At 66.3% G+C, this 18,093-nt stretch overlaps 13 protein-coding genes across 13 annotated transcripts in view; 6 read left to right on the forward strand and 7 right to left on the reverse strand.

The window, feature by feature from the left end:
* Nucleotides 1-230: 230 nt before the first annotated feature.
* Nucleotides 231-981, forward strand: MICPUCDRAFT_52803 (uncharacterized protein; the record flags this gene model as incomplete). Its single annotated transcript, XM_003062867.1, has 2 exons — nucleotides 231-404; nucleotides 448-981. The coding sequence occupies 2 exons, from the start codon at nucleotides 231-233 to the stop codon at nucleotides 979-981; spliced, it is 708 nt and encodes a 235-aa protein (XP_003062913.1).
* Nucleotides 982-1,100: 119 nt separating this feature from the next.
* MICPUCDRAFT_52804 (uncharacterized protein) lies at nucleotides 1,101-1,523 on the reverse strand (the record flags this gene model as incomplete). The annotated part of the gene is made up of 1 exon (XM_003063061.1): nucleotides 1,101-1,523. The coding sequence occupies one exon, from the start codon at nucleotides 1,521-1,523 to the stop codon at nucleotides 1,101-1,103; it is 423 nt and encodes a 140-aa protein (XP_003063107.1).
* Nucleotides 1,524-1,673: 150 nt separating this feature from the next.
* On the reverse strand, nucleotides 1,674-4,298 carry MICPUCDRAFT_52805 (uncharacterized protein; the record flags this gene model as incomplete). Its single annotated transcript, XM_003063062.1, has 4 exons — nucleotides 1,674-1,796; nucleotides 2,016-3,215; nucleotides 3,260-3,458; nucleotides 3,520-4,298. The coding sequence occupies 4 exons, from the start codon at nucleotides 4,296-4,298 to the stop codon at nucleotides 1,674-1,676; spliced, it is 2,301 nt and encodes a 766-aa protein (XP_003063108.1).
* A 248-nt stretch (nucleotides 4,299-4,546) lies between these two features.
* MICPUCDRAFT_52806 (uncharacterized protein) lies at nucleotides 4,547-5,580 on the forward strand (the record flags this gene model as incomplete). Its single annotated transcript, XM_003062868.1, has 2 exons — nucleotides 4,547-5,074; nucleotides 5,218-5,580. The coding sequence occupies 2 exons, from the start codon at nucleotides 4,547-4,549 to the stop codon at nucleotides 5,578-5,580; spliced, it is 891 nt and encodes a 296-aa protein (XP_003062914.1).
* A 4-nt stretch (nucleotides 5,581-5,584) lies between these two features.
* On the reverse strand, nucleotides 5,585-7,583 carry MICPUCDRAFT_52807 (uncharacterized protein; the record flags this gene model as incomplete). The annotated part of the gene is made up of 2 exons (XM_003063063.1): nucleotides 5,585-6,482; nucleotides 6,615-7,583. 2 exons carry the CDS (start codon nucleotides 7,581-7,583, stop codon nucleotides 5,679-5,681), a joined length of 1,773 nt encoding a protein of 590 aa, XP_003063109.1. The 3' UTR covers nucleotides 5,585-5,678.
* A 77-nt stretch (nucleotides 7,584-7,660) lies between these two features.
* MICPUCDRAFT_52808 (uncharacterized protein) lies at nucleotides 7,661-9,235 on the reverse strand (the record flags this gene model as incomplete). Its single annotated transcript, XM_003063064.1, has 1 exon — nucleotides 7,661-9,235. One exon carries the CDS (start codon nucleotides 9,233-9,235, stop codon nucleotides 7,661-7,663), a length of 1,575 nt encoding a protein of 524 aa, XP_003063110.1.
* A 473-nt stretch (nucleotides 9,236-9,708) lies between these two features.
* Nucleotides 9,709-10,735, forward strand: MICPUCDRAFT_42560 (uncharacterized protein; the record flags this gene model as incomplete). Its single annotated transcript, XM_003062869.1, has 2 exons — nucleotides 9,709-10,062; nucleotides 10,274-10,735. 2 exons carry the CDS (start codon nucleotides 9,709-9,711, stop codon nucleotides 10,733-10,735), a joined length of 816 nt encoding a protein of 271 aa, XP_003062915.1.
* Nucleotides 10,736-11,340: 605 nt separating this feature from the next.
* On the reverse strand, nucleotides 11,341-11,667 carry MICPUCDRAFT_52811 (uncharacterized protein; the record flags this gene model as incomplete). Its single annotated transcript, XM_003063065.1, has 1 exon — nucleotides 11,341-11,667. One exon carries the CDS (start codon nucleotides 11,665-11,667, stop codon nucleotides 11,341-11,343), a length of 327 nt encoding a protein of 108 aa, XP_003063111.1.
* Nucleotides 11,668-11,816: 149 nt separating this feature from the next.
* On the forward strand, nucleotides 11,817-12,890 carry MICPUCDRAFT_52812 (uncharacterized protein; the record flags this gene model as incomplete). The annotated part of the gene is made up of 1 exon (XM_003062870.1): nucleotides 11,817-12,890. One exon carries the CDS (start codon nucleotides 11,817-11,819, stop codon nucleotides 12,888-12,890), a length of 1,074 nt encoding a protein of 357 aa, XP_003062916.1.
* Nucleotides 12,891-12,996: 106 nt separating this feature from the next.
* Nucleotides 12,997-14,404, forward strand: MICPUCDRAFT_52813 (uncharacterized protein; the record flags this gene model as incomplete). Its single annotated transcript, XM_003062871.1, has 3 exons — nucleotides 12,997-13,683; nucleotides 13,873-14,357; nucleotides 14,395-14,404. 3 exons carry the CDS (start codon nucleotides 12,997-12,999, stop codon nucleotides 14,402-14,404), a joined length of 1,182 nt encoding a protein of 393 aa, XP_003062917.1.
* Nucleotides 14,405-14,445: 41 nt separating this feature from the next.
* MICPUCDRAFT_36187 (uncharacterized protein) lies at nucleotides 14,446-16,075 on the reverse strand (the record flags this gene model as incomplete). Its single annotated transcript, XM_003063066.1, has 3 exons — nucleotides 14,446-14,858; nucleotides 15,062-15,308; nucleotides 15,450-16,075. The coding sequence occupies 3 exons, from the start codon at nucleotides 16,073-16,075 to the stop codon at nucleotides 14,478-14,480; spliced, it is 1,254 nt and encodes a 417-aa protein (XP_003063112.1). The 3' UTR covers nucleotides 14,446-14,477.
* A 349-nt stretch (nucleotides 16,076-16,424) lies between these two features.
* Nucleotides 16,425-18,093, forward strand: part of MICPUCDRAFT_71137 (uncharacterized protein) — a gene marked incomplete at its 3' end in the record, with an annotated part of 1,914 nt that continues 245 nt past the window's right edge. The window contains exon 1 of the mRNA XM_003062872.1: nucleotides 16,425-18,093. This exon is cut by the window's right edge and continues 245 nt beyond it. Within this exon, the coding sequence (XP_003062918.1) occupies nucleotides 16,627-18,093 (1,467 nt within the window).
* The window catches only part of MICPUCDRAFT_52816 (uncharacterized protein), a gene marked incomplete at its 5' end in the record, with an annotated part of 1,628 nt that continues 1,049 nt past the window's right edge, over nucleotides 17,515-18,093 (reverse strand). Inside the window, one exon of the mRNA XM_003063067.1 lies at nucleotides 17,515-18,093. This exon is cut by the window's right edge and continues 1,049 nt beyond it.

Below are 18,093 nucleotides of genomic sequence, written 5' to 3' on the forward strand. Positions count from 1 at the left end.
GGGAGGGGAGGGGAGAGGCGGCGCGTGCGTCGTTGTGGGGTGGTCGACGTGGCAGAGCCAAATACTGTATAAGATACCTCGGAGAAGAACCTCGGAAGGGAGAAAAAGAACCAATCGTTTTTTTCCCGTCTTCTTTTCGAACGAGAGCCGCACTTCCCGCGGCGCGGCGCTCCCGCTCGCGAGCGCACGTCACGCCCGCGACGCCCACGATCATGCGGGGCGGCGACGAGATGGCGAAGAGGAAGCGCGACGAGAACGAGCCCGTGCCCGAGGAAGAGCTCGACCGTATCTTCGGAGACGGCGAGGCTCTGAAGAAGCTCCCGAAGAAAGGGGCGAAGGGGCTGAGCGGCTTGACGAACGAGCTCGTGCGTTTAGGAAATCTGAACAAGCTGCGGTGGATGCACGTGCACGGTTGCACTGTCATGAGCCATTTCTTGTGCTCGAAAGCCGCGGGTGGCTTACTACGACGTCCTCGAGTGGTTGCACTCTCAAGGGTGCCCGTGGACTAAAACGACTTGCTCCTATGCCGCTGGCGCGGGACACCTGGAAATCCTCAAGTTTGCTCGAGCAAACGGGTGCAAGTGGGACGAAGATACCGCCAAATATGCCATTACAAACGGTCACCTTGAGGTACTCAAGTGGGCGTGCGAGAATGGATGTAAGACCGGTAAGACGAGTCTACTTATGAACACAGCTGCTTATCACGGGCGCTTCGAGATTATCAAGTATTTGCACGAGATCGGGTGCACGTGGGAAGCGAGAACTTGTGCGCTCGCTGCTGAAGGACGATTCGAGAACCTTGTTCGAGGATATCTCGAGATCCTGAAGTGGTTACGGGATCACGGCTGCCCGTGGGATTCGGGTACTTGTGAATCGGCAAATCACTATAAGCACTGGGACTGCCTCAAGTACGCGATCGAGAACGAGTGCCCCGGGCACGAGGAATACGCGGACAAACTCCCTCCCGAGTACCGCGCGTGAGTCGCACGCGGAAAACGACGCGACGACGACGCGAACGAATACGAAAGCACGAACGCGAACGAAGCCGCTCTCCCGTTGAACCAACTCGAACACGTCGTGTCAACCCCTATACAGTATACTCACGCGTCGACGTACGACGGCAGAATTTTAATCCTCGCCGCCGCGCCGTCGCCGCACTCCTCGTGCTTCAGCCTGTACTCGCCCTGAATCACCTCCGCCTGCATCCGCCGCACGCGATCCGCGCGAGGGAGAAGCTCCACGGGCTCTTGGTGCGGAATCACGAGCTGCTCGACCGCCATGCGCACCTCCTCGAGCGCGTCCGCCTCCTCCGCGGGCGTCCACGTCGGATTCCGCGAACGATCCGGATCAGACGACGAAGAATTACGCTCATCGCCGCTCTCCGTCCCGTTCCCGTTCGCCGCCGCCGCCGTCGCGCGCGCCATCCCGCTCGCCGCGCCGCGCTCGCCGTTTCCGTTTCCGACCAGCCCGCCTTGGTTGTCGAGCCCGAGCATCGCCTGCATCGCGCGCGCGAGCTGCGGCATCCTGAGGGTCGAGGGTCCATTCAAAGCGAAGTCGGGGTGGAGTTCAAAGGCGTCAGATGGAGTTGAAAGGCAACGCGGGCGGGGATTGAAAGCGAGGGGTGAGCGGAGAGAGATGACGGCAAAAGTCCTTAAGGATCGGCGTTCACCACGCTAACGGGGTCGTATGGGGACCAGTGTGAGATAGAACGCCCACCCCTCCACTTTCAGCGCGTAAATCGGCAACCCGCGCGCGCGCGCCGCGTGCCGAAGCCACGTCGCGCTCTTCACCCTCGCCTTCGGGGTCGTTCCATCGTTCAAAGCGACGTCGGGGTGGAGTTGAAAGGCACGTCAGTTGCGGAGTTGAAAGGCGTCGAGGTGTGTCGGGATTGAAAGCAGCGAGGGGTGGGCGGAAAGAGATGCGCCGGGAGAGAAAGTCCTTCTTAAGGAACGGCGCGCATCACGCCGACGCGGTCGTATGGGAACCAGTCAGTGTGAGTACGAACGCGCCTTCACCGCGATAACCGCGGCGGCGTCTTCGAGGACGTTCGTCAGCACGACGCGGTCCTCGAGACCCAACGACGCGATCACGCCCTCGAGCATGTCGCAGTCCAAATCGTAGGGATAAATCGCGAATAACGCCTTTTCGTCATCCGTCGACATCGACGACGACGACGCGGTCCGCGCCGCCGCGCTTCCTCGCTTCCCGGCGGTCCCGCCGTCGCGTTTATCCGCGGCGTCCGCCACCTCCTGCGCGGCGAACCCGGACGAGGATAACGGCCGCGCGGGAGGCGTTACCGCGGCCGTCGCCGCCGTCCGCGGCGGCCCCGACGCGCTCGGGAACGAAAACCCGCTGACGCCGGCTTCGCCGTAGAACGACCCCCCCGACGACCCGAACCCAACCCCGCCGCCGATCGGCCGCTCCTGCGCGAACGAGCTGAACCCGTCGAAACCGCCGCCGCCGCCGCCGTTGAACCCGACCGCTGGCGCGTCGTCGAACCCCGTCGCCCCCGCGCTGTCGTCCCCCAACCACGACCGCGACATCACCCTCCCGGTGGCGTCGTCGACGCTCCGGAGCTCAACTGGCGGCGCGTACCCCGCGAGGAGCGTGTCCACCGCGACGCCGACGTCCAAGTGCACGACCCACTTCCCCGTCTCGCGAATCTCCACCGCGGCGCCGAACGTCGGCGGGCCCTCGCGCTCGAGCGTCGTCTTCTGCGCGCGCCGCTTCCTCGCCTCGTCGTCTCCCAGCGTCACGGAGACGACGCCGCCGACGAGGTCGTTCAGCGACGGGTTCTTCAGGACGTTCTCGAGCGTGTGCCCGTGCGCCGTGGCGATCATCTGCACGCCGCGCTGGGATATCGTCCGCGCCGCCGCGCACTCGAGCTCGGTGCCGATCTCGTCGACGACCACCACCTGCGGCGTGTGATTCTGCACCGCCTCGATCAGCGTCGCGTGCTGCTCGCTCGGCTCCGTGACTTGCATCCGCCGCGCGCCGCCGATGCCCGGATGCGGCACGTCGCCGTCGCCGCCGATCTCGTTGCTCGTGTCCACGACGACGACCCGGCGGCCGCAGTCGTCTGAGGGTAATTGTCCATACGAGCGAACGTTGAAAGGGTGGAGTTGAAAGGCGTCAGAAGCGGAGTTGAAAGGCGTCGAGGTGTGTCGGGATTGAAACCGAGGGACCCTGGGCGGAGAGAGACGCCGGGAAAAGTCCTTAAGGATCGGCGTTCACCACGCCAACGCGGTCGTATGGGAACCAGTGTGAGATAGGACGCGCCTGAGAGCACGCGCGCGATCTCGCGAATCGCCGTCGTCTTCCCGACGCCGGGTCTCCCGAGAAGCAACACGCTGCGGCCGGACACCAGCAGGTCGCGGATCATGTCCGCGCCGCCCTCGATCGCGCGTCCGACGCGGCACGTCATCCCGACGATGACCCCCGCGCGGTTGCGCATGACGCTGAGGGTCGTTCGTTCCATACGAGCGAATGTCGGGGCGGGGTTCATCAAAGGCGTCAGACGGAGTCGAAAGGCGTCGCGGCGCGTCGGGATCGAAACCATGGCGCGCGCGGAGAGAAACGCCAGCGAAAGTCCTCAAGGAACGGCGTGCACCACGCGGACGGAGTCGTATGAGGACCAGTGTAAGGAGAACGCGCCTGATGCGGTGCAGCGTGCGATCGATCCCCGCGCGGTTGTCCGCGCCGACGTCGCCGACGTTGGAGAGCGCGCGCGCGATGTCATCGTGCGTCAACGGCGCGTCGCTCAGCGCGACGTCCGCGCCGCCGAAGCGCGCGAGCGGGACGCGGCCGAGGTCGAGGACGACCTCGACGAGCTCGAGCTTCTGCGCGTGCGCGAGCAGCGCGGACGCGATCGCGGGAGGGAGGAGGTTTATGAGCTGCTCGAGCTCCGCCGGGTCCGTCGCCGACGCGAGCGCGGACGGCGACGGCGACGCGGCGATCATGGATGCGGTCGTCGGCGGCGCGTCGTCGTCGTCGACGCTCGCCTCGCGGAGCGCCGCGGAGACGCCCGCGGCGGCGACGTCGACGCGCGCGGAAGACGACGACGACGACAACGACGACGACGACGACGCGTCGGGCCAGCGCGCGTCGACGTCTCGACGACGAGACGACGACGACGACGACGACGACGTCGTCGTCGACATCGTTCGCCGCGCGCGCGCGCCGACGCCGCCGCCGCCGCCATGACGCGCGCCGCCGCCGACGCCGCCGTTGCCGCCGCGCCGTGCGCGACGACGCGCGCGTCCGAGCGCGATCGTCGACGTCGCCGTCGCCGCGGCCATGACGTCGCGTCGCGCGAGAGAGCACTGGATAAGCACTCGTAGACGCGACATGTGCGCGTGCTCCAAATTCTCGTGTCTTCCCGCGTTCAATAAACGTTATTCGCCCACTCCTTGGTTTCAACATTTGATCGCGTTCGCTTTCAACTGACCGATGAACTTTTTTGTACGAAGTCTCTAGAGCTAGGGTTGATTGCGAAGACGTCATGCCTTCTTGACCGGGACGTCGACACTCCGCCGCGGCGCGGGCGATGAACCCGAACCTGCATCCCCCGCCGGGGTACCATCCCCCCGGGACGATGCTCCCGCCGTCGACCGTCTCCGCGCAGCAGCAGCAGCAGCAGCAGCAGCATCAGCAGCAGAGTAGGCTCCAGACGCACGCCTCGGCGTCGACGCAGCATCAAACGCCGCCGCACGCGCCGTCGCCGCGTCCGCCGCCGCAGCAGCAACCCGCCGCGCCTCCGCCGGCGCTGACGCCGCTCCAGGTGGCGCACAAGACCGCGGCGACGCGCGCGGCGGACGACAACAGGACCGCGTGCAACGAGATCGTGGACGCGCCGTTCCGCGATCTGGACGACGCGATCGCGCGCCTTCTTCCGTACAACGTCTACGCGCCCGCGGACGAGGACGACATGGATCGCGGCCGCGCGGAACCCGGCGCGGAGGAGGAGGAGAACGGGGAGGGGGGCGAAGACGCGAAGACAGAAGGAGGAGAGGCGAAGACGGAGGCGAAGACGGAGGTGAAGACGGAGGAGGACGAGAATGGCTCGCCGCGGGAGGTGAGACTGCTTCCCATACGACCCCGTTCGCGTGGTGCACGCCGTTCCTTAAGGACTTTTCCCGTCGTCACTCTTCACCCGCGCTTCCCTTTCAACGTTTGACCGGTAAGACGTTCGACTGACCGATCGCTTCACCCACGCAGACGCTCCACGCCGACGACGCCGACGACGACGCCGCGAAGAAGAAGAGGGCGAGGCGCGCCGCGCCCCGCCCGCCGACGTCGCGCGCGGCGGCGTGGGACGAGATGATGGCGACGTTCGCGAGGGATTTCGAGAGCGATTTCGAAGCGAAACGCGCGAGGCATGAGCGTTTCGTTAAAGACCTCACCAGGACCGAGGGCTTGAGGGTCGAGGAGGCGTACCTCGTCGAGGCGATGGCGATGGAGGAGGTCAAACGCAGACGCGCCGCGGAGCGAGACGCCGACGCGAGAGCCGCCGCGGCCGCCGCCGCCGCGGCCGCCGCGACGACGACGACGACGACGGCGCAGCAGGTCAACGCGACGTAGTAGTATCATAGGGTGGTTTAGGGTGCGTTTGAATGCGAACGTACTGTGGCGCGTTTGTAGTTCTTCATCGCGTGATCGTACGGCGGTTCGCGCCTGGTCTACGTTTCGGCGTTCGACCCGAGGTCCTCGACGGACGCGACGGACGCGCGCCTCGACGACGGAGACGGCGGCGAAGGCGCAAGCTGCGTCCGCGCGTCCGTGGACTCCCCCGAAGGCGACGGCGGCTGCGCGCTCGGCGTCGCCGCCGCCGGCGTCGCTTCGTCCGGGAACTTCGCCGCCGCCGGCGTCGCTTCGTCCGGGAACTTCGCCGCCGCCGCCGCCGCCGCCTTCGCGGGGGACCCGGACCCGGACCCGTTCGATCCGGAGAGACCCGCTCCGACCGCTCCGACCGTCGCCGGCTCCGACCCCCCGCGTCTCTCGCCGCTCGCCTCCTCGGGCGCCGCTCCGCCCGAGTTGGACTCCCTCAAGCTCATCCGTCGCCGAACGTTCGACGCCCACCCTCTGGCTTTCGACTCGAGCCGAACGCCGAGCTTCTTCTTCGAGTTCTGCCGCGCGACGCGAACCGCCTCGTGCACGACCCTCTGCAGATGCGCGCCCGGGGTGATCAGCGTCGCCTTCTTCCCCTCCGTGAACCGCCGCGCGGCGAGCGCGGCCATGTCCTCGTCCAGCGCGAGCTGCACCAACGCCGTCGCCCCCGGGATGCCCTTCAACTGAAACGTCCCGATCGGATCCTCCACAAACTTCGGCCGCACGCCGGTGTGCTCGTCTAAGAAGTACTCCAGCTCGCTCGCGACGCAGACGACTTGCCCGCCCGTCGCGGTGGACATGACGCGCGCGGCTCTGTTCGCGGACTCGCCGTAGTAATCCGCGAGCCCCTCGTTCGGGATGCGAATGCGTTTCAGCTGCGCGTCATTCATCACGAAAACACGTTCATCGGTCGGTCAGTTGAAAGGAAACGCGATCAAATGTTGAAACGTTTCACCGTGTACTGTAGGGTGTGTGTGGGTGAAAAACGTGCACACAGTAGAACGCACCTGCCCGCTGTGCATCCCCATCTTGACGCGTAACCCCGCGACGCGTTTCCCCTGCGCCGCGTCGTCCGTCGCGCGCTGGTGCTCGATCAGCTCCTTGGGCCACGCCGCCTCGTGAAGCTTCTTCTGCGCCTCGACCGCGAACAGCGCGCAGTTCACGTACGACTTGAACACGTACATGTTCTCGCCGTTTTTCTCGTGCCCGCGGCAATCGTACCCCTCGTGCGTTTGCATGCACGCGCGCAACGTCTCCGCCATGATCTCGATCGCCGCGTCGACAACAGCGGGCGCGAGCGCCTTCTTGAGGTCGCCTAGCCCGTCTGCGTGGCAGTAGATCATCGTCACGAGGCCCTTCGGGGCGTCGTGGAACGACGGCGACAGCCGCGTCTCCGTGTCGAGTTTTCGCCCCGTCTTGTGATCGATCACCGCGCGCGACATCAGCTTCTCCGGATACACCTCCTTGAGCCGCTGCGGCGCGCTGAAGTCCTTGACCGCGTGCAGACCCTGGTCGTACGTCACGTAGTTGACGTCGTCGTCCGGCATCATCAGCGGCAGCGGCAGCGTCGCCTGCGACATGATGATCGCGCCGCCGTGCCCGGCGTCGCAAATCCGCGTCACCTGCCGAGTCACCTCGCCCTCGTACACGAGCTTTCCCTGGTGCTTCGTCGCGCTGTCCACGACGCCGCAGTGCACGCCCATGCGCACGCGCAGCCCCTCGTACGTGCCCCACACGCGCTCCGACGCCGCGGTCGCGTCGTGCAACACCTCCGGCCAGTCCGACGCCATCAGGTCGAGCTGGACGCGAAGGCACCACGACAACGCGTCCTTCACCTCGTGAAACGCGACGACGAACGCGTCGCCGCGGACGAAGAGCTCGTAGCCGTAGTGCTTCTTCATGTTTCGACGCAGTACCTCGTCGTGCGTGCCCATGATGCGGTCCTTCATGACGTCCTGGAGACCCGCCGCGGACATCGTCTCCCACAGTTCCGAGGAGCCCTGCGAGGGTCGTTCCATCGTTCAAAGCGACGTCGGGGCGGAGTTGAAAGGCGTCAGACTTGAGAGTTGAAAGGCGTCGCGGTGTGAGTGCGGGATTGAAAGCGAGGTGTGGGCGGAGAGAACCGACCGCCGGGAGAGAAAGTCCTGTCCTTAAGAAAAGGCTTCACCACGCGAACGCGGTCGTATGGGGACCAGTGTGAGATAGAACGCGCCTCGATGTCCGTCTCGACGAGGACGACGAAATCCGTCGGCGGGCCTTTCCGTTTCGCGCGGTTCGAGACGTAGCTCACGATCTCGCCGCGGAACGTCACGGCGACGACGACGATCCCGAGGACGCCGGCCAACGCGACGGAGAAGAACACGCGCGCGTCGACGCCCGCGATGACCTTCGGCTTCGGGACGCACACCTTGTGCGGCCCTCCGCGGTCGACGCAAATTTTTTCATCCAGCTTCCCCGCTCCGCCGCCGCCGCCGTCGCCGTCGACGCAATCGTGATCGTCGTCGCACGTCCCCTCGCACAGCTCGCGCATCGCGTCCTCGACGCTGGACGCGCCGACGACGCTAACGCCGAGCGCGATGAGATCGCGCTTCGTCGTCCCGCTGAGCGATTCCGGGTCGGAGCCGTAGAAGGATCCGGGCGCGTCGAACACGCCCCTCGACCCCGCGGCGATCAACACCGCGCTGAACGCGCGCCGCTTCGTCTTCGCGACGGTCGACGTTCCATCTTCTTTTCCTGACATCGTCGTGGCGTTATAACCGTCGTCGTCGAACACCTCTTCCTCTTTCAAGAGCTCGCGGAGCGTCTCCTTGACGACGTAGTCCGTCGCGAGACCGAGCACGAAGACGCGCTTCGCGTTCTTCTTTCGCAAAATCTCCAACAGCGACGCGCCGCGCGTGCCGTCCGCGCGTATGCGCCGCCCGCCGAACGCGGAGTACGAGTCCTCGCTCTGCTCCACGCCCGCGTGCACGCGCACCGCGCGCTCCGGGACGTTCAGGTACGGATCGAACCGGCTCCCGAACGTGCCCGCGACGCAGTGTCGCGGCCACTGGAAATACCGGCTCTGCTGAAAGTCGCTCTCGCTGACCGCGTCCGCGCATCGCCCCGTGCTGTCGAACACAGCCGCGGGGACGCCCGCGCCGGTGACGCAGATCCCATTCGTGCCCTCGCACCCCCACACGCAGTCCAATCGTCTCGATTGCTTCGCCCCGAACTTGCAGAACGAGCAGTGATCGGGCGGGTGCCAGTCCAGCGTCGCGACGACGGAGCCGTTCGCGCGGTCTACCGCGCGCATCCACGCGTTCGCGACCGGGACCACCTCCTCGGCGCGACGCACCGCGAGCGCGCCTCTGCGGACGTTCTCGCCGTGGACGTAGGACGCGTCGAGCGGGTACGCGAGCGACGCGCCGGGGGCGTACGCTCCGTTCATCGCGCGCGCGTCGAAAAAGTCATTCTGCAGATGCACCGCGAGGAGCGCGTCGCGCGCGCCGAGGGCGATGCAATGCTTCGCGGGCGCGGCGTCCACGACCGCGGGCGCGGCGGCGAGGAAGAGGAGGAGGAGGGAGGGCGCGAGATGCCGCGCGGGCGCGCCATCGCGAGCGCGCGCGCGTCCCATCGTCGCGCGGCGCATTCTCGCGGGGGATGCTTAAACGCCGCGCCGCCTGGCTGACGAGTGTGTCACGTGGCGGGAAAACGACGTGCCTTGATGCAGGATGAGCCTGATTCGGGTCGAGATCGCGCGGCGCAAACAGTCTGCGGTTTTGTACCGTGACCGAATACCCATAGAGTACGCGTACGGAAATACGCCTCCAAAACCAAAACTGAAGAAAACCCAAAATTGACCGAAAACCAAACCAATAACCTACCGCGCCGATCGATGAATTCTATCCGACGCGGCGCTCGGATAGGGCTCGCGATCGATTCTCGACCGCGCGATGCCCCGTCGCGAGTTTCGCGCCACGGTCGATACGCGATCAAGCGTCGCCGACCGCACCGACGACGCTTCGATGCGGCTGACGTTGTTACTTTTCCGCCGCGTGGCAGCCGAGTCACCTGCATTAATCAACGCGCACGCGCACGACGACGACGCACACGACGACGCCGATGACCTCCATCACCTCCGCGTACCGCTGCCAAATCGCGGCGAACAGATCGCGCGATCGCGTCCCGCGCGCGCTCGCGAAGACGATCGCGTGCGGACACCGCGCGACGCCGGGATCGACGCGCGCGGGACCGCAGCAGAAGAAGAACAAGCAGGGAAAGAAAAATGGCGCCGCGCACGTCGCGCCGACGTCGGTCGCGACCCCGCGCGCGCCGCACGCGCGCGACGGCGATAACGTCCTCGCCAGGGCGATCTACCCGGTCGAGGGAGTGCTCTCGCGCGACATCACGAACGCGATCGCGGAGACGCAGGCGGCGCTCCTCGTCGTCGACGACATCCAACGCGACGCGGTCGAGGTGCTCAAGCGGAACGAGACCATCACCATCAAGGCGCGTCCTGGTGGTCACACTGGTCCCCACACGACCGCGTTGGCGTGGTGAACGCCGATCCTTAAGGAATTTTGACGTCCTTTCTCTCTTCCCATCCCTCGCTTTCGATCCCGACACGCCGCGACGCCTTTCGACTCCGACTGACGCCTTTCGACTCCGCCCCTCCCTCGACCCTCAGTACTTCGATTACTGGAACCCGGACGCGCAGCGCGAGTTCGTCGAGATGATTCAGCCCCCGAGCGGCGAGGAATCCTACGCCAGCGGCGCGCTGAGAGGCATCGAGGCCGTGGACAAAAAGACGCGGTTGAGGCTCGAGGCGAGCGCGCGCGCGGCGGCCGCTTTGGACGCGATGCGCGAGGTCAAACGCCAGGACGCGGAGAAAGCCGCCTCCGCCGCCGCCGCCGCCGCCGCCGTCGCCGAGCGCGAGCGCATTAACGCGGAGACCGCGACCGCGCGGGCCGCCGCCGCGGTCGCGGAGGCGAAGGAACACAGAGAAAAGGCTGCGGAGGAAGCGCGCGCGTTCTACGAGAGGAGCCAGCTCGAGTTGAAGATGAAGAGAGAGCTGGAGGACGCGCAGCGAGAGCTCATCGCCGCGTCGAAAGACTTGGGCGCGTCCCGTCTCGATCTCATCACGTCATGACTGGTCCCCGTACGACCGCGTCGGCGTGGTGCACGCCGTTTCTTAAGGACAGCAGCACTTTCAATCCCGACACATCGCGCCTTTCAACTCCTTTCAACTCCAACTGACGTGCCTTTCAACCCCACCCCGACGTCGCTTTGTATGCGCGATTACCCTCAGCCGCGGCCAAGGCGATTCGTCTCGCGGAGAAGGAGAAAGCTGACGCGGAAGTGGAAGCCGCCGAAGCCGAAGCGGAAGACGAAGCCGCCGAAGCCGCCGAAGCGGAAGAAGCGGAAGAAGCGCACGAGAATAACGCGGTCGCGGTGCCCTCGCAGCTCGAAGAGCTCGCGCAGCTCGCGAAGTCCTTCGTCAGGGGCACCGCGTCGGACCCCGCCGCGAAGCTCATCAACAACATCCTGCGCGCCGAGGTCCCGGAGGCGCGTCTCATCTCATCACACTGATGACTGGTCCCCATACGACCCCGTTCGCGTGGTGCTCGCCGTTTCTTAAGGACTTTTCCACCCGGCGTTTCGATCCCCGCCTTCGACGCCTTTCAACTCCGCTTCTGACGCAACCCTGAACTTCACCCCGACGTTTGCTCGTGTTGACAATTACCCTCAGTCGCATCACGAGTCGATGGACAACGTCGCGCCCGCGGACGACTGGCAGTCGCGGTGGTTCCAGACCCCCGTGCTCGAGGAGACGCTCTCGTGCATGATCTGAGGGACGCGCGGGCGTTTGTACGAGTACTTTTTTCGGTCGCGGTGATGTAGTATTTTCTTTTCATCTTGTCTTGTAAGAACAGAAGAGCGCGAAGCTCCATCCGGCTCGACGCACGCGCGAGTTTTTCTTTCCTCTTCTTCAGTTCGCGTGGGGTGCCGAGCAGGCTGTTTTCGCGGATTACCAAATCGCGCGTGAGCCGCGCCTATTTTCCTTTGAAACGCGGTCGACATCGCTTCAAACTGAAAGGGAATGAAAGGGAATAGCGGTCAACGTCGAAATCTCGCCTTCGCCCGATTCGCCTCGCGCGCTCCGCGGCCACGAAAAGACGCGCGCGTTCTTTTTCGTTGGCGCGCACAGAGCGCGGACGCGCGAGAGACGGATGGCTGCCGCGCGCGCCGCCTCCGCGACGACCGCGGCGCCGCGCGCGACGCGCCGCGTCCTCGCCGCGAGATCCGCGGCGGCGCGTCCGATCGCGCGCCGCGCCGCGCGGACGCGCGCGATCGCGACGGACGCGCCCGCGACGGCGGCGGACGAGGCGGACGACGACGACGACGACGACGACGACGACGAGATCGCGCACTGGCTGCGGTGTCCGACGTCGCTGTACGACCCTGAGTTCGTCGGCGCCGAGCGCGAGCTCGACGCGAAGCTCGCGTCGTGCGCGGCCGCGATCAAGACGTGGGCGAGCGATATCGAGCGCGGCGTCGCGACGACGGTGACGCGCGACGCGACCGACGCCGCGGAGTGGATGCGACAGGCGCTCACGCGACAGATCGACGACGGCGCGAAGAACCTCAGCGCGACGCAGTCCAAGATCCTCGCGAGCGACCCGGAGACGATCCAGAACTTGCTCCTCATGGCGGACCTGCGCAGCGTGCACGCGACGTACGCGCTCCAGGCGCTGTGCTATCGCAACGGCGCAATCTGCGGCAAGGCGGCGACGCACGGCGCGATCGACGCGGCGAGAAAACATTTCGACGACGACGATTGCCCGGAGGTCGTGAAGTGCGCGTGCGCGTTTCTGATCGGCGCGATCGCGGCGTTCAACGAGGATACGCACCGGTTGATCGCGAAGGGGCGGCTCGTGCCGTCGATCGTGAACCGGCTGCGGCGCTCGTGCGACGGCGTCGAGTGCGTGCTCAACGCGCGCGACTTTCGCGAGAAGGATTTTTGCGACCACGCGACGGCGTTGCTCCGCAACCTGTCGCACAACAGCGCGCAGCACATGCTGCTGAAGAGCGCCGGGTCCGTGGAGGTGCTCCTGAACCTCGTGTCGCAGCGTCGCGGCGCGGTGCGCATCAACAGCGCGTGCGCGATCGCAAATCTCGTCGGACGCGAGGAGAGCGACGACCGACTGACCAAAGACGCGACGATCATCGAGGAGACCGTCGACGTCTTAGGTGCGTTCTATACACTGGTCCCCATACGACCCCGTTCGCGTGGTGAACGCTGATCCTTAAGGACTTTTCCCGGCGTCTCTCTCCGCCCACCCCTCGCTTTCAATCCCCGCCATCGACGCCTTTCAACTCCAACTGACGCCTTTCAACTCCACCCCGACAATGCTTTGTATGGAACGACCCTTAGCCGCCGCGCTGGACGGGCGAAAGCTCGACGGGTTAAACTACACGGTGTGGAAGATGACGCAGGGGATCGCGAACTTAGCGACGATCGACGCGAACAAGGCGAGGATAGTAAACGCGGGCGCGGTGCCGATGCTCGTGCGGTGTCTCAACGAGCGGCAGCATCAGTGGGACAAGGCGAGGCGATGGGCGTGCACGGCGCTGTGGAACCTCGCGTTCGACGACGCCGCGCGCGCGGCGATCGCGAGCGAGCCCGGCGCGATCGACGCGCTCGAAGAGGCGCGGCGCCTCGGAAGCGACGCGACGAAGAAGAAGGCGCGCGGCGCGTTATGGATGATCCAAGGCTCGCACTTGGAGGGCGACGAGGCGATCGAGTACGAGCTCAGCGAGCGCGACGTCAAGGCGCTCGGCGGCGGCGTCACGGAGAACGCCACCGCGCAGGTCATGCTGTCGTACGAGTGGCGGACGCAGCAGCGCGCGCTCGCGCTTCGCGACGAGCTCATGGCGAGGGGCTTTACGGTGTGGATGGATGTCGATCGCATGATGGGGAGCACGCTGGAGGCGATGGCGGCGGCGGTGGAACAGAGCGACGCGGTGATCATGTGCGTGACGCACCGGTATAAAGAGTCGCAGGCGTGTCGGACGGAGGCGGAGTACGCGTATCAGGTGCGTTCTATCTCACACTGGTTCCCATACGACCGCGTCGGCGTGGTGAACGCCGATCCTTAAGGACTTTTGCCGGCGTCTCTCTCCGCCCATCCCTTGCGTTCGATCCCCGACCTCGACGCCTTTCAACTCCGCTTCTGACGCCTTTCAACTCCACCCCGACGTTCGCTCGTGTGGAACGACCCTCAGCGCAAGAAGACGCTGATTCCCGTGATGTTCGAAAAAGGGTACAAAGCCGACGGCTGGCTCGGGATCATCATGGGCACGAAGCTGTACTACAACATGCACAACCAGGACGAGATCGAGCGCTCGCTGCCGGGGCTCGTCGGGGAGGTTGAGGCGGCGCACGGCGTCGACGCCGGGAAGTTGGACGGGTTGAAGCTCGGCGGCGGCGGCGGCGGCGGCGGAGGCGGCGGAGGCGGAGGCGGCGGCGCGGCCGCCGCCGCCGCGCCCGCGCGCGCGGAGAAGAAGAGAGCGGAAGAGAGCGTGCCGCAGACCGCGGACACGATGGCGATGTGGCTCGAAGGCCGCGGGTTGGCGCGGTACTCTACGGCGTTTCGCGAGCAGCATCTGCACGGCAAGGCGCTCGTGAAGTTCCACGAGGAGATCGGATTCGGCGACCCCGCGGAGGGTGCGCACCACGAGCTCCTCGTGAACGTGTTCGGGATGACGTCGTACGGGCACCGGCTGCTGTTCTTAGCCGAGCTCGAGGAGCTCTTAGGGCCGATTCGATGGAGACGGCGGTGACGACGGCACCGCGCTAACTTATTAATTCTTGTGACTGTAATTAGTGATCACGCGCTCGCGTCGCGCAGCGCTTCGAACACCTCCGCGAAATCCTCCGGCGGCTCCGCCTTGAAGTCCATCTCCTCCCCCGTGCGCGGATGTCTGAACCCCAGCGTCTGCGCGTGCAGCATCGGCCGACGCGATATCTTCGCGACGCGCTTCGCCTCCGCCGGCGTCATCGCGCCCTTCGACCGCAGCCTCTCCTCCGCGCCGTTCCCGGCGCCGCCGTACGTCTCGTCTCCTAAGATCGGGATCCCGATCTCTCGCGCGTGGACGCGTATCTGGTGTGTCCGCCCCGTCTCGAGCCGCCACTCCACGAGCGACGCGTTCCCGCGCGCGAGCGACGCTCGAACCTTGTAGTTGCTCGCCGCGCGTCTCCCGCCTCGGCTCTCGCCTCTGAGGGTAATTGTCCATACGAGCGAACGTGGGGGTGGATTTCATAGGCGTCAGAAGCGGAGTTGAAAGGCATCGAGGCGTGTCGGGATTGAAAGTGAGGGGTGAGCGGAGAGGAACGATCGCCGGGAGAGATAGTCCTTAAGGAATGAAGTTCACAACGCGAACGCGGTCGTATGGGAACCAGTGTGAGGAGGACGCGCCTGACGACGGCCATCTTCAGCCGGTCCCTCGGGTCCCGCCCGATGGGCGCGTCGACGCGTCCCTCGCCCTGCTCTGGCGACCCGAGGCAGATGGCGAGGTAGCGGCGTCGCACGACGCGCGTCGCGAACTGCTCGCACAGCGACGCGTGCGCGGCTTCGTTCTTCGCGACGACGATGAGCCCGCTCGTGCCCTTGTCGAGGCGGTGGACGATCCCGGGGCGCGCGACGCCGTCCGCGGTGTTTCTCGCGCCGTTGGGGAGCGTCGGCGGCGAATAGGAGGGTTCGTCGTCGTCCACGTCAGCTTCCATGTCAGCGTCCACGTCAGTATCCTCTCCGTCTGATGTGGATGACGCATCTGACGTGGAGGACGCATCTGACGTGGACGCGTTCCCGCTGGCGACGCGCATCGCGGGGCAGCCGCATCGAAACAACACCGCGTTGACGAGCGTCCCGCTCGAGTGCCCCGGCGCCGGGTGCACGACCATCCCAGCCGGCTTGTTCACCACGAGCACGTGCTCGTCCTCGTACTTCACGTCCAGCGGGATGTCCTCCGGCGCCGCCTCCGTCGGGGGCGTCGGTTTCAGCGCGACGCGGATGACGTCACCGGGGGAGACGCGCTCCGACGCCTTCCGCGCGACGACGCCGTTGACGTCAACGAGTCCAGCCTTGATGGATGCGACGACGCGCGCGCGCGTGATGCCGCCGCCGCCCTCGGACGGCGGCGCGTGCGTCGCGATGTACGCGTCGAGGCGCGCGGGAGTGGGCTTCGGGACGTCGATCGGCGCGACGACCTCGAAGGAGGATGAGGAGGAGGACGGAGGCGCGTCCGCCGCGGCGCCGCCGGACGCGCCCGCCGCGCTGACGGACGAGCGCCAGCGCGCGTGGTGATGACGACGACGCGGCGGCGGCGGCGGGCGGTGGTGGAGGAGGGCCGCGGGCGCCGCGTGTCGCCTCGCCCACGCGCGCGCCAGGGACGCGACGCCGACGGAACCCCGCGCGGCGAGGCGCATCGTCCCGGCCGCGTCGGCGGCGCGGGGGGCGAAGTGCCGAGTGCGTTGCGGCATCACTCTCGCTCCTGCACGCAGCCGACAGACAGAGGGCATGAGGTCCATTCCAAAGGAGAACTGAAGTTCATCGATCAGTTGAAAGGGGACGCCATCAAATGTTGAAACCGAACGGTGGGTGAAAGAAGTGCTTTTTCGGCGTAGTACGCGAGACGCGCGGGTCGTACGAGCAAACAATCTCGCGATCGAGCAGAGCGAATCTTCCGCGCGAATGCGAATCTCGCGCGCTCTCGTGCCAGCTGTCGCAAAAGTATGAAAGTATCTTCGCGCTTCGCATCACTCGCGACTACGGCGACGGCCGCGCGGACGCGCGGACGCGAGCGCGCGCGAGGGCGACCGCGGCGTCGAGGGAGTCGCGAAGGCGGTTCGGCGCGGCTCGACGCGGAGCGCGCGGGAGCGAACGGTCGTCGCGCGCGCGAGGGAGGGAGATCTCCTCGACGCGTTCGTTTCTTTTCCCCGCGCAATCCTAAACGAACGCCGCCGCGAGCGCGCGCGCGATGTCGGCGGCGGCGGGGCTCGCCTCGCGCGTCCCCCCGACGTCCCATCGCCGCCGCGCCGTCGCGTCGTCGTCGCGGAAGAGGACGACGGTCTCGACGACGACGCGCGCGCGCGCGGTGGAGGACGCGAACGCGCGCGCGACGACTTCGACGCCGCCGGCGGACCGCTCGTTGTCCGAGCGAACGCGAGGGACGGAGAGAGCATCAGACGCGGCGAGAGACGCGATGGCGAGAAACCCGCTCCGGTCGTTCGACGACGCGTGGTGGAACCCGTCCACGCGCGCGCTGACGCCGCGCCGCGTCGCCTCCGACCCGGTCCCGCCCGTGCGCCTCCTGACGTGCTACGACGAGACCGTGGACGTCATCGTGCGAGAGGTGGACGCCACGCGTTTCGGCGACCGCGTCGAATTTTGCGTCTACGTCCTCGAGCCGGGCGCCAGCGCGCGACGCGTTCTGGACGCGTTTCGACGCGCGGCGGCGCGCGGCGTGCGCGTGGACGCGTCCGTGGACTGCTCCGTCGTCAGCGCGTTCACGCGCTGGTGCGAAGGCACGGAGAGCTGGGCGCGCGAGCTGAAAGAGTTGGAAGACGCGTTCCCGAAGCTCGTGCGATTCGCGCCGCGCGAGCAGCCGACGCACGCCAAGTACCTCATGTGTCATCGATTAAACGCGCTCCCGACGGCCGTTTTCGGCGGCGTGAACATCGGCGATCGGTTCAGGCCGTGGAGGGATTTCTCGATCCGCGCGGAGGGGAGAGCGGCGGTGGGGGCGCTGGCGATGCGCGTCAACGGCCCCGCGGGGGGCGCCGCCGATCGCGTGTTGAACGACTTGCGGAAGGACCAGCGCGGCGATACCCACGATGTCCGCGCTGTGCGCGACAAAACCCTTAATACCGCGACGCTCACGGTCGGGTCCAGGGACCGGAACGCGGTGTCGGACAAGATCGCGCGCGCGGGCGGAGTCAAATTCATCACGAACACGCCGACGGGGTTCGACGTCGTCGCGTACGCCGCGCCTTGGGCGAGGTCTTTCCCGGGGTCGTTCGACGTCCTGCCGGCGTTAATGAAACTGATGCGGGACGAGCGTTACGACGAGTTCATCGTCGCCGCCGCGTACGTCGACGGCGCCGGGGTCAAAGTGTTGGAGATGGCGCTTGAACGCGGGTGCGCGATGACGCTCGTGATGCCGCGGAATCCCAACGTGTATCACGACGCCAACAGAAAAGCGCTCAAGGCGCTGGAGGAGAATCACAGCGCGCGAAACGGAAACGGCGGGAGACTGCGCGCGTACCTGTGCGACGACATGCTCCACGCGAAGGTGTTCCTAGGGAGAAACACAAACACGGCGAAAACTTCGATATCGAGAGGAATTAAGAAGGATCGCGTCGCGATGCTCGGGAGCTGCAATCTGAAGCGGAGGTCGTTCGGCCAATTCGCCGAGCTCAACGCGCTCGTGTCGCAGCCGACGTTG

The sequence above is a fragment of the Micromonas pusilla genome, assembly GCF_000151265.4.
Source record: "Micromonas pusilla CCMP1545 genomic scaffold MICPUCscaffold_13, whole genome shotgun sequence".
NCBI lineage: Eukaryota > Viridiplantae > Chlorophyta > Mamiellophyceae > Mamiellales > Mamiellaceae > Micromonas > Micromonas pusilla.